This window comes from Mauremys mutica, chromosome 15 (assembly GCF_020497125.1).
Source record: "Mauremys mutica isolate MM-2020 ecotype Southern chromosome 15, ASM2049712v1, whole genome shotgun sequence".
Lineage (NCBI taxonomy): Eukaryota > Metazoa > Chordata > Testudines > Geoemydidae > Mauremys > Mauremys mutica.
In genome coordinates this window covers 36,522,891-36,534,737 of record NC_059086.1, presented here as the reverse complement: position 1 = coordinate 36,534,737, position 11,847 = coordinate 36,522,891, and the positions used below count along the sequence as shown (strand labels likewise).

The 11,847-nt window shown below is 66.9% G+C and overlaps 1 protein-coding gene across 2 annotated transcripts; it reads right to left on the bottom strand.

Moving 5' to 3' along the window:
* Positions 1-597: 597 nt before the first annotated feature.
* SNRNP70 (small nuclear ribonucleoprotein U1 subunit 70) lies at positions 598-10,934 on the bottom strand. 2 transcript variants are annotated; one of them, XM_044988709.1, is made up of 10 exons: positions 10,781-10,934; positions 9,711-9,867; positions 9,477-9,539; positions 8,879-8,933; positions 8,634-8,698; positions 8,464-8,526; positions 7,585-7,666; positions 4,031-4,132; positions 2,135-2,222; positions 598-1,434 (listed from the first exon to the last, which is right to left on the bottom strand). In XM_044988709.1, exons 2-10 carry the CDS (start codon positions 9,855-9,857, stop codon positions 780-782), a joined length of 1,320 nt encoding a protein of 439 aa, XP_044844644.1. In that variant the 5' UTR covers positions 9,858-9,867; positions 10,781-10,934; the 3' UTR covers positions 598-779. The 2 variants fall into 2 exon arrangements, with proteins under 2 accessions (XP_044844644.1, XP_044844646.1); XM_044988711.1 differs by having other exon boundaries at positions 9,711-9,870; positions 10,781-10,914.
* Positions 10,935-11,847: the final 913 nt, after the last annotated feature.

Below are 11,847 nucleotides of genomic sequence, written 5' to 3'. Positions count from 1 at the left end.
TCAGGCCCCTCCCCGGTGGGGGATTCCTGGGCCAAGATCAACACCCGGCTGGGCTCCGACCTGCCCCCCGGGGCACCGAAGGGCGGGGGGGGTCCAATATAGGGGGCAGGCCCGAGCCCCTGGCGGGTGAGTCTCAGGGTCAAACCCCTCAGCAGCTGGGGGGTGGAAAGAAGTCACCCCCCCACCCCACCCGTGGCCCGGCTGGAAGCACCACGGGCCCCAGCCCTGCCTGGGGGTGCCGGGAACACGGCAGATGACGGGTCAGAGGCCCAGGTGAGGGGCGCCCCCAGCCAAGGCTGCCTTAGAGCCGGGGGGGGGGGGGCAGAGCGCAGTGACCACGTGGGGGGGGGGGGGACGCTCCTGGGAGGCAGGGACCCCGCACGATGCCTAACGGGGGAATCCCGAGCCAGGGCAGAGGGGATTTGGCCCCTGCTGCAACGGGCCCAGCTCTGGTGCCCACAACTCGAGGCTGCTCCTTGAGGGCAAAGTGTGGGGCCAGGAGGGGCCTGCCAAGGCCCCGGGCTGAGCCCCGGGGACCAGGGCCCGCAGCTCTGGCCATTCCTAGCCCAGCCCCCCCATAACAGCACCTCACAGCAGAACCATTAAAACCCCTTTATTGTGGTTAAAGAAAAGCAGATGCAGCCGCGCGGGGCTTTATACAGACGTGTGGCATTTCGGGGGGGGTCACGCTACAGAAACTGGGGGGACAAAAACTTACCCACCTAAAAAAAAAAAAAAAAAGGGAAGTGGCCCGGCCGGCCTGGGGGCAGGGAGCCCCCTCACTCCAGGGGCTGCTCCAGCAGGTACCCGTTCTCCGTGGACATGTAGCCGTCTCCGGACTGCATGGACTCCTGGTCCAGGAACATGTCCTGGCTGGTCTCCTCCAGCGGCTCGGCCAGGCCGTTGTCCTGGCCGGCCCGTTCGTCCCGCTTCTCGGCCCCCCGCTCGCCGCGCTCGCCCCGCTCCCGTTTGTGCTCCCGGTCCCGCTCCCGGTCCCGCCGGCGCTCCCTGTCCCGCTCCCGGTCCCGGTCCTTGTCGCGGTCCCGGTGGCTGCGCCGACGGTCCCGCTCCCGGTCCCGCTCCCTCTCCCTGCCACCCTTGTCCTCGCCCTCCAGCTTCAGCTCCAGCCTGTCCAGGCCCAGCTCGCCCAGCGCCACCTCCTCGGCCTGGGCGTCCCCCCCCTCGGGCAGCTCCTCCTTCTTGTCGCGCTCCCGCTCCCGGTCCCGCTTGCGCTCCCGGCTGCGGCTGTGCCGCTTCCGCTCCCGCTCCTTCTCCTTCTCCTTGTCCTTGCTGCGCTCCCGGCTCCGCTTCCGCTCCTCCTTCTCCCGGCTGCGGGTGCGGCGCCGGCGCTCCCTGGACCGGCTGCGCCGCCGCTCCCGCTCCTTGTCCCGCTCCCGGCTCCGGTCCCGCCGGTCTCGCTCCCGCTCCCGGTCCCTGCGGGGAGAGGGGCCCCGGGCGTCACACCCCTGGGCCAGCCGTCACCCCATCCCCCGAGGGCAGGCAGGCCCATGGCCCACCACACTCCCACAATGCACTGGGCCATCCCCACCCCCTCCGGGCAGCAGGGGGCACTGCAGATACCCACAGCCCTCCACACTCCCACAATGCACTGGGACAGGGGGCACTACAGACACCCACAGCCCTCCATGCTCCCACAATGCACTGGGACAGGGGGCACTGCAGATACCCACAGCCCTCCACGCTCCCACAATGCACTGGGACAGGGGGCACTGCAAAACCCACCTCCCTCCACGCTCCCACAATGCACTGGGACGGGGGGCACTACAGACACCCACAGCCCTCCATGCTCCCACAATGCACTGGGACAGGGGGCACTACAGACACCCACAGCCCTCCACGCTCCCACAATGCACTGGACATCCCCACCCCCTCCGGCCAGCAGGGGGCACTGCAGATACCCACAGCCCTCCACACTCCCACAATGCACTGGGACAGGGGGCACTACAGACACCCACAGCCCTCCATGCTCCCACAATGCACTGGGCCATCACTGTCCCTCCCCCAAACTCTCCTCCAGGCCCCACCCCACCATATCCCTTGGCAGGGGGTCTGGCCAATATTGGAGGGGGGGGGCACGCGGGGTCCCCCGGGGCACAGACTGCCCCCCACTCACCGCTCGTCGTATCTGGAGGTGTCGTCTCGGCCGGAGTGCCTGATGTTGACATCGGCACCACCCCTGCGGGTGCCCCCCAGGCCACCACCTATAAAGAAAGTGCAGCTCTTCAGCACCCTGCTCCCGGCAGGGATCTACGGGACCAACTCAACCCCCCCGGCTCCCCCAGCGGAGGGAAGGGAGGGGCACCTCCATATTCACCACTGCCCTGCGCCTATGCTCGGCTGTGCGCCGTCTGCCTGGCGAGGGCTCACTCTGCTTGGACTGTGGGGGCTGCCGCTGGGCAGGAAGGTAGGAAGTCGGCTGGCGGGTGTTACTGAACTAGGTGGTGCGGCTGGGGGGGGGGTGTTACTGAACTAGGTGGTGCGGCTGGGGGGGGGTGGGGGTGTTACTGAACTAGGTGGTGCGGCTGGGGGGAGTGGGGGTGTTACTGAACTAGGTGGTGCGGCTCGGGGGGGGGTGTTACTGAACTAGGTGGTGCGGCCGGGAACCCCCACAACCAGCCGTTCAGGTGCGGCAGCGTGGAAGGCCCGTGGAGGGGAATCCGCACCGCTTGCTTATGACTGTCACGGGATCCGTGGCCAATGAAGACACAAGGGAGGCTGCTTGACTCGTGTCCGAGCAAAAGCTCTTTCCAGCAAGCTGGAGGAACGTAGAACGGAGGGGAAGTGACATCACTCCCCGGGCTGGATTAATGCAGGGGCCTCAGGGGCCGCAGGCCAGGGCCTCGGGCTCAGGGGGCCCCGCAGGCCCGGATGTGGCCTGCTGCTTCTTTTCATGGAGCCCGGAAAGCCTGGAGCCTCGGCGCCCCCCCCAGGCCTGGAGCTGCGAGCACCAGCTCGCCAATGTGCCCCAAGGCACGGGGCGTTCAGGGAATCTGCGCGCTGCCCCCGCCCCCAGCGCCGGCTCCGCAGCTCCCATTGGCAGGGGCGGTGCCTGTGCACAGCGGCAGGGCCTCTCTGCCTAGGGGCCGGACATGCTGGCCATCTCGGGGAGCAGAGCAGCGCAGAGCCAGGGATCCCCACAAAAATCTAACAGCCCCAGGCCCACAGGAGAGTTCATCCGGCCCTGCTCACACCTCAACACCTGGAAGAACATCTGGACAATGAAGACTGAACGGGGGAGGTGGTCCCAGGCTGGAAAGGAGAATCCAGCTTGTGTATTAAGGAAATCTACCATCAGGGTGAGATGATGCTCGATTCAAATCCTGTCTAGTTTATGGAACTCGGATTGCGGTGGGAGGGGGGTCGCCCAGGGCACCGCTGCTGCGCCCAGGACCAGCTGTCGGGGGCCACACCGGCCGCTGCAGAAGCCACAGAGGTCCCAAAATCCGTGACTTCCGTCAAAGACTTGCAGCCTCACTTATGATCACTTAAAATCTCTTTCTGCCGTTAACAAATCGGTTTTGTATTTTATCTCGACCGATGGGCTTTGCTCGAAGCGCCAACGGGAATAAAAGCTGCTGCACGTCCTCGCCACACTGGGGGACGGGCGGGCTGGGGACCCAGCGTACACGGGTCAGGCTTCTGACCAGGGCAAGACCGCCCGGCTCTGGGGTCCTAAGCTGGAAGAAGCATTCATGTAACTCAGCGGGGTGTGTCCCCACCTGCGGGTGGCTGTGTGAGTGCAGGACCTGGAGGGGTTTGCAGCGTGTCAGAGGGAGCCCGGGCTGGTTAGACAGAGGCCTCAGCGGTACCCCAATTCCAGGCTGCACCCTGGGGAGCCCGTCACAGGCTGGGTGGGGAGCTCCCGGCAGGGGACGCCGAGGGCTGTGCCGATTGCCTGCCACAGCGCTGCAGGCCTGATGTGGGGTCACTCTCCCCGCTCTGCGTTCCGGCGGGGCAGGTGCAGGGTGTGTGTGTGGGGTGGAGGTGGGGGGGGGGTGTCCTTACTCACCCAGCCTGCGGGGACGCCAACCCTTGACTGTCCGGCCTCTCTCCACGTCCACCAGCACCCTCCTGCCGTCAATTTTCTTGCCGTCTGCGTGCTTGTATGCCGCTGCAACAGATTGGGGTGTCCACAAGGGCGGGGGGGGAGGGCGCTTCTGTTAGGCACGGAGCCCACACACAAGCCCGCCCGCCCCCCCACCGGACACACACAGCTCCCCCCACCTGCCCCGTGGCTCCCCAGAGCCGGCCGAGGGGCTGCCCCACCCTGCCGTGGGGTAGCTTGCCCCGAGGTCCCCCTCCCCCGTGCTGCCCAGACTTCAGCAGCTGGGTCCACGCCAGAGCACAGGACGCCCCGACCCCGTCGAGGCCGGAGATCCGCAAGCCACGGCTGCTGGGCTGAATGGAGCAGCCCCTCGCCCCCCCACCCCCCAGCCAGCCCCCCAAAGCTGCAAGGAAAGGAACGTTACCGACAAGTCAAATACCTGCGTTTGCCCCCCGCCTCCTCCCCGATGCCACGCTCGCTGCGTGGGACCCGGGCAGCCCCGTGTGGGGGGGGTAAACCCCTATGAGACGGGGGTACACCGCCCACCGCTGCTGCCCACCCCCCACCCCAGCCAGCCAGCTAACCCCGAATCCGCCATGCATCCCCCCCAAAGCAGGAGGTATTACACCTACAGGAAGGAGGGAGAGGAATCTGTGTACAACCAGGGGTGGTACGCGCAAAGGTTTTACAGTCTGGTACCCGGCTGGCACTCCCCCCGCCGCCCCCCGCCAGTCACGCCCCTGCCGCCCCCCCGCCTGTCGTCACCAGAGGAACAGAGTACAGATCCCTACGTGGCGGCTACAGATGGCACCGAGGCAACAGGGGGGGAGGAGGGGGCGCTAGACGGGCACCGCTCACGAGAAGGAAATAAAAGCGTTTACCTGGAGAAACTACTTACAAAACATTTCAACTTAGCGCCTCAACTCAACGCATCAGGCTGCTAGCGTGGGCGCGAGAGGCTGGGCTCCGCCCCCGTGCCCCCGGCCGGGGCACTGGCATTTAGGGGGGGGTGGCGTGGCTGCCAAGCGACACCTCGCTGCCTTACCTGTCTTGGCAGCGGCGTAGGTGTACCCCCCACGGGAGGTCCGGTCCCCCCCGGCCCTGCCCGCCCTCCTGCCCCCCACAGGAGCTGGGGCACTACGGCATTGAGGGGACACTTACCAGCCCCACAATGGCTCAGCTGGAGCCCCCGCCCGGCCTGCCTCCCCTGCCCCCTCGTTGCCAGCTGGCTGGTCGTGAGGGGACACAGCCGCCCGCTCAGCCAGAACCTCGAGGGGGCAGGGCAGAGCACCCTAGCCACAGGGACGGGCCCCCCAGACCACCTCCGTCCAAGGCACTTGTGGGGAAACCCGGCCCCCCGAGAGCCCCCCATGCCAACAGAGCACACCCCCGGGAGAGGGAGACCTGCACTGCCCTGGCTAGAATAGGGTCCTGGTTCCGCCCCAGGGCCGTGTCTGTCTGTGGTGCTGGTCCCGGCCAGGAGAGGCCGTGGCTTACCTGAGACCAACCTTATTGTCACCTCTCTACCAAGCCCCCCTAGGCAGCACCTCTCCCCCTAAGCGCTGCCTCCATCAGGGAGAGCCCCGGGGCTGACTGCTCCACCCCCATCGCCCTGGGCCAGGGCTCAAAGGGAGGCTCGAGCCCTGGGATCAGCAGGGCTCCGTTCCCTTGACGCCACCCGTCACAGATCCCCAGCCTGCCGGTCGCTGGCCAACCGGCACCAAAGTTCAGCCTGGCCCTGCGCCCTCCCCCGGGTCCAGAGGTCGGCAGCGTGGCTGCTGGGGCCAGGACTTCAGGGCTCACGCAGGGAGATATTGTAGGTCCTACACAAACGGGGGCAGACCCGTCCCCTTACACGGTCCGATGTGGAGGGCTCAAGAGGGACTGGAGCCGGGCTGGGTTTAGTGCCCTCGGCGACGCCTCTCGAGGCCGGTGGCCTGCGTGGGAGGGCAGCTCTGCCAGAGAGCTCAGCAGCAGCGCCCGGACCCCATCCCTGCATGGGGCAGGCGGGTTCGCCAAGCCCAGCCCGGCTCAGCGCCCACGGGCGGTTCTACGGGGCGGGCGCGGTTGAGAAGCCGGGAGTGTGAGGTGACTAACGCTGCCCTGGGCTAGTGTCGCTGTGTGCCGGCTGCCTGCGTGTCAATCCCTTCTCGCCCGCGGGGCGGGGGGCCTGTCTCTGCGAGCCGCGGGGCACCGGTCCGAGGCTCAGCCGAGACTGACGCCCCAACCGAGCCCCAGGCGCGGGCCACGGAGTGGCTGGCTGCGCCAGGGGCAGCCAGAGGAGCTAGTCTACCTCACCTCGCCAGCCTGGTGGGAACGGCTAAAGGCAGGACTCGAATATTCCCCGCCCCACTCGGACGCGACTGGAAGCTCAGTGCCCCGCACGGCACGGCCCACCCCGGCCTTGGCAGCGAGATGCCCGAAGGGAGATGGTAGCTCGAGTAGAGAGTGCCCCTGGCTGGAGAGGCGGATACGCTGGACGGATTGGGAGGGGATCAGGAAGTTGCCTGGGTTGCAGTTTCGTTGTGGGGATTAAGAGTCGGACAGATGCAGCCAGCGCTGCGAGCTCCCCCTCAGCAGTGCCGGCACCGACACGCGGGCAGGACCGAAACCCAGCCCTGGGACATATTCGAGTCCTGCTTCATCAGCTGCGGGGAAGCATCCTACACAGGGTGACGTCCGGCCTGCCCTCCCCTCGCTACCTCCGGCGGGAATTCGGAGCCTGCGCCCCCCCCGTCCGGTCTCCGCCCGGCAAGAGAGCGGAAGCCGGACGAGAGAGCAAGCTTCTCCGGTCCCCACCCCCACCACGCTAGGTGCCTACCGCTGCTGTGGCCTGGCTCGTGTATAGGTGTAGGGGTGCCGTGAAATCTTACCAACATACAAACCCTTATACCAACCATACACTGAGGTGTTGTATGGGGGGAGCATTAGCATCAGCTGCAAGCCAGCAGTGGCAATAGCCATCAGAAAGGTGGCTGCAGTGACAATAAGAACACAGAATTAATACACCCCTCCTCCCAACAGCATCGTTCACAACAGTCACTAGCGCCAAGACGCACCTGCCCCCCCGCCACACGCTCGAGCCGAGCCGCTCCCCCAGCTTCGCCGCGTCTGGGCTCAGCCCTGGAGCGGGGGCAGCTCGTGAAGCTCAGCGGTTCGGGGGGGGGGGGGGGGGTACACACAGCGCTGAGCCCGTCGGAGCACACGCCCCCTCTCACTCACACGCCACGACCAGCAGCACCCTGATTACATTAATCTGCAGTTATGGGAGGGAGGGGCACCCCGCCTGCGGGGGTCAGCTCAGCATTAACCCTCTGATGGCCAGCCCCCAGCCCAGCCCAGCCCCGCCTCCGTCGTTCATGTCCAGCTCCGGGGGGGGGGGAGCAGAGTAATGGAACCTGAGTTTGCGCCGGCCCTGCGCTCCGTTACTTACCTCCGGGAGCTCGAGGGCCGGCACCGAGATGGAAAGCATGCGCTTCAGGGAGAGGCAAAGAGGCCCGGGCAGAGGCGGTACTTACAGTGCATGTCCCGCTCGTGTTCATACTCGATGAAGGCGTAGCCGCGCGGCTTTCCGGAACGCTTGCTGTACACCATGTAGATCTGGGGGGGTGGGTGGCAGGTTAATGACCCAGACCCGGCCCCTCCCACACACGCGCGCTGCTTAGCCCCGGCTTCAGTCTGACACAAGCCACTGCCCCACAGCACCTTTCGTGGTGCTGGTTAACTCGCTGCAGACCAGCAGGGGGCGCTCATGCGCTGATTGAGGTCTGACACACCAAGATGGCAGCCTCATCAGAGCCTTCCTGGCCAGGGAGGTAGCCTGGTCCCAACAGGGCACCACCAGGATAGGGAGAGCCAGGAACACCCTTCACCCGTGTGAAATCCCACAAGGGCCCTGCCAAGCAAACCTGGAGGGGGAACGTCCCAACCTGGAGGGGAACTTCCCAACCCGAAACCTGGGGGTCAGTTAGACCCTGAGCATACGAACAAGCCCCTCCAGCCAGGCAGCAAGGGGACTGGGGACCACCTCAGAGCAGCAGTTCACCCCGGCCCGTGTCCCATCTCCAGCTGTAGTTGATCCTTTCAAGGAAGGGAAAACCCGGCCCACATCTGGCTAGTTGTATCGGGGGGGGAGGGAGGGGGGGAATCCCCACCTGCCCCCTGCGGGCGCCTGGCTGAAGCCCCTAAGCATGAGAGCTCATTACGGCAATTGTCTCAGCGCAGAGCTGCCAGCGGTTAGAAGCCCACCGGGGCTCCGCAGGCATGGCCCAGGAAGGAAGGGACCCCCCTCCCCCAGCATTCCTCTGGGCTGGGAGCTCGCAGGGGATGGAGACCCCCCCATTTCCCCAGGGTCAATCTCCCGCCCTGGGAACAGCGAGGCCTTCGCAGCCTCTTACCCGTTTGATGGGGCCATAGACCTCGAACTCTCTTCTGAGCTTGGATTCTGTCGTGTCGTAGTTCTGCGGGGGAGAGGACAGGCCGGTGAGACAGCTGCTGCTGGCGGTCAGGTGGGGGGGAGAAGCAGGTGCCCCGGGAAGGGGCTCCCAGGCAGCGGGAGGAAACTTACCACTCTAGCCACGAAGAGGGTTTTGAAGGCGTCTCCCTGGGCGTTGGGGTCGTTGTGCGGGTCCCCTGGATGGGGAGAGAACAGGGCTAGGCAGGCGGAAACATCAATGGCTGATGCCGCCCCCCCCAGCCCCCGTTCACCCTCCCATACGCTGAGGCACCCGTGAGGGGATGTCCCCAGCAGGTGGGAGTTAGATCAACCCCCCCGCCCCCCACAGTGATGGGACACTCCCCCCCAACACTCACACATCTTCAGCTCATTCTCCACCTCCTGCTGCCTCCGCTCAATCTTCTCTCGTCTCTGCGGGAAGGAAAGGGAAGGGGTGACGGGCTCTGGACTCCTGGCAGTGACTCTCTAGAGAGGGAATCCAGGAAAGGATTCCAGGGGGGCTCTCAGTCACTAGCACCCCTGAGGCTCTCAAAGTGCCGCTGTGCTCACTGCTTCGTCCTCACCGCCTTCTGCAGGGCTGTTACCCCCAATTCACAGACGGGGACGCCCAGGCACTCCCCCCAAAGCTCACACAGGGAGTTAGTGACAGAATTACCAGCGTAAGAACCCAGGAGTCCTGGCTGCCAAATCCTCCCCCGCTCCCCTCCCAGAGCTGGGGAGAGAACCCAGGCGTCCTGGCTCCCAGCCCCACGATTCAATCACCAGACTATATGGGAGAAGGGATACTCAAGGGAGAACAGAAGAGACTCTGGCAGCAGAGCGCCTCCTCAGTTCGCCCCTTCGCCACACAACCCAGAGCTGGCTTTCGGGGGGCACACGCAGACAAACCCCCCACCCCAGTTGCCCATGCCCCTAGAAGGATGGGCTGACCCCCATGCTTGCAGAGAGCTGTACCTTCCGCTCCATGCGCTCCTCACGGGTCTCAGCACGGGTGGGTGGAGGGGCATCGCGTGGGTCCTGGGGGGGAGAGAAGCACGTTAGCAGGGCATCAAGCGGGTGGGTGGCACAGAGATGGAGGGCGGGGGGAGCCTGGAGGCTTTGGAGCAGAGAAAAGAGGTGATGAGGCAACCAGCTCTCCCCCCCTCCAGCCCCCTGCCAGCGCCGCCCTGCTGGGGAGGCCGAGCTCACCTCGAACTCCCGGATGTACGGCGCGATGCCGCAGTAGGGCTGGTTGTGGTGTTTCTCATGAGGCAGCTTCTCCAGAGGGGGCAGGTACGGGATGGGGTCTCGGGGGGCGAAGAGCGCCAGCAGGTTGGGGGGCAGGAACTGCGTCATCTTGGGAAATCTGCTGAGGGGGTGGGGGGAGATGCCAGATCGTTGGATCCCACAACAAGTGCATCCCCCCTCCCCCAAGTGTGTGGGGTCAGGCCCCCCCCCAAACTCGGCCAACTTAGGGGCCAGCTAAGCTCCTCCCTCCTCCTTTCGTGGGGTTCTGCTTCCCAGCGGCACCCCCCACCTCATCTCCATGGACGCAGCCAGTTCCTGGGCAACCCATGTTCTTCTACTGCTCCCCCCCCCCGTGGGGCTCCTCAGCCCCCCCCATCCTGGGGTCACCCCCCCGGTCCATCCCCTGCGGTTACGTCTCCTCTCTGCGGGAAGGGGCGACGGGCTCTGGACTCCCGGCAGCGACTCTCCAGAGAGGGACCCCGGGACGGGATTCGAGGGGGGCCCCGCCCCCCCCCACAGGGCTCCCCTCCCCCCCGCCTGCACCCCCCACTGCTCCCCCTCCCCCCCCGCCTGCCCCCGCCCCAGGACTCCGCCTCCCCTCCCCCCCACTGCTCCCCCCCCAGGACTCCGCCTCCCCCCCACCCCCCACTGCTCCCCCTCCCCCCCCGCCTGCACCCCCCACAGGACTCCGCCCCCCCACCCCCCACTGCTCCCTTCCCCCCCCGCCCCCCTCCCCCCCCGCCTGGACCCCGCCCCCCAATTCCGGCTCCCCCCAGTAACTCCCCCCCCAGCCACCTTCTCCGCTGCTCCCCCGGGCCCCCCCTCACCTGACCCCCCCGCCCGTGACCCTCGGCCCCAGCTGCCCCCCCCGAGCCCCCCCCGCTCACCTCTAGCCCCGCCCCCCGCTACTCCCCAGCCCCCCCGCAACCGCCACCACCTGCTCGGCCCCCCCGGGGCTGCCTGGACCCCTCGTGCCCCCCCCCGGGCCCAGCCCCCTCCCCGGGGCGCCGCGTGACCCCCCCCCCCCTCACCGGCCGCGCCGCGCTCGGCTCCTCCCGCTGCCGCCTGGTCGGGGCCTGCTCCCTGCCCGCTCTGCGCAGGCGCATCCCCGTCACCGCGTCCGGATCCCTGCGCCGCCGGGACTCGCATCGGGGGCGGGGGAAGGAGGCGCGAATCTCCCCCACTCGGAGGGATGATCCCTCCGCCGCCGGCAGGAAAAGTAGTGCCCGAGCGCGGGGCAGGGGCAGACCATAATACTCGCCGCCGGGGCGCTCCTGGCGCCATGGTGGTGACCCCCCCGCGACCTGCGGCATAGCAACCGGGCCCATGACCCCTGACCTGCTCCATAGCAACAGGGCCATGACCCCTGACCTGGGCCACAGCAACCAGAGCATGACCTCTGACCTGTGCCATAGCAACTGGTCCCATGACCTTGACTTGCCCCATAGCAACTGGGCCCATGACCCCCAACCTGCGCCATAGCAACCAGGCCATGACCTGACCTGTGCCATAGCAACTGGGCCCATGACCCCCCGACCTGCTCCATAGCAACCAGGCCATGACCTGACCTGTGCCATAGCAAGCAGGGATATGGCCCCTGAGCTGTGCCATAGCAACTGGGCCCATAACCCCCAACCTGCACCATAGCAACTGGGCCCATAACCCCCGACCTGCTCCATAGCAACAGGGCCATGACCTCTGACCTGCACCATAGCAACCAGGCCATGATCCCTGACCTGAGCCATAGCAACCAGGGATATGACCCTGACCCGCGCCATAGCAGCTGGGGTAATGACCCTGACCCCAGCTGGGCTTGGGATACAGCCTCCTCTGCCCCTAGGGCGGGCCCTGTACGTCCCAGGCCTGGCACCTCAGGGTCATGGGGGGCCCCGTACGCCCCAGGCCTGGCACCACAGGGTCACGGGGAGCCCTGTACGCCCCAGGCCTGGCACCTCAGGGTCATGGGGGGCCCCGTATGCCCCAGGCCTGGCACCTCAGGGTCATGGGGGGCCCCGTACGCCCCAGGCCTGGCACCGCAGGGTCATGGGGGGCCCTGTACGCCCCAGGCCTGGCACCGCAGGGTCACGGGGGGGCTCCG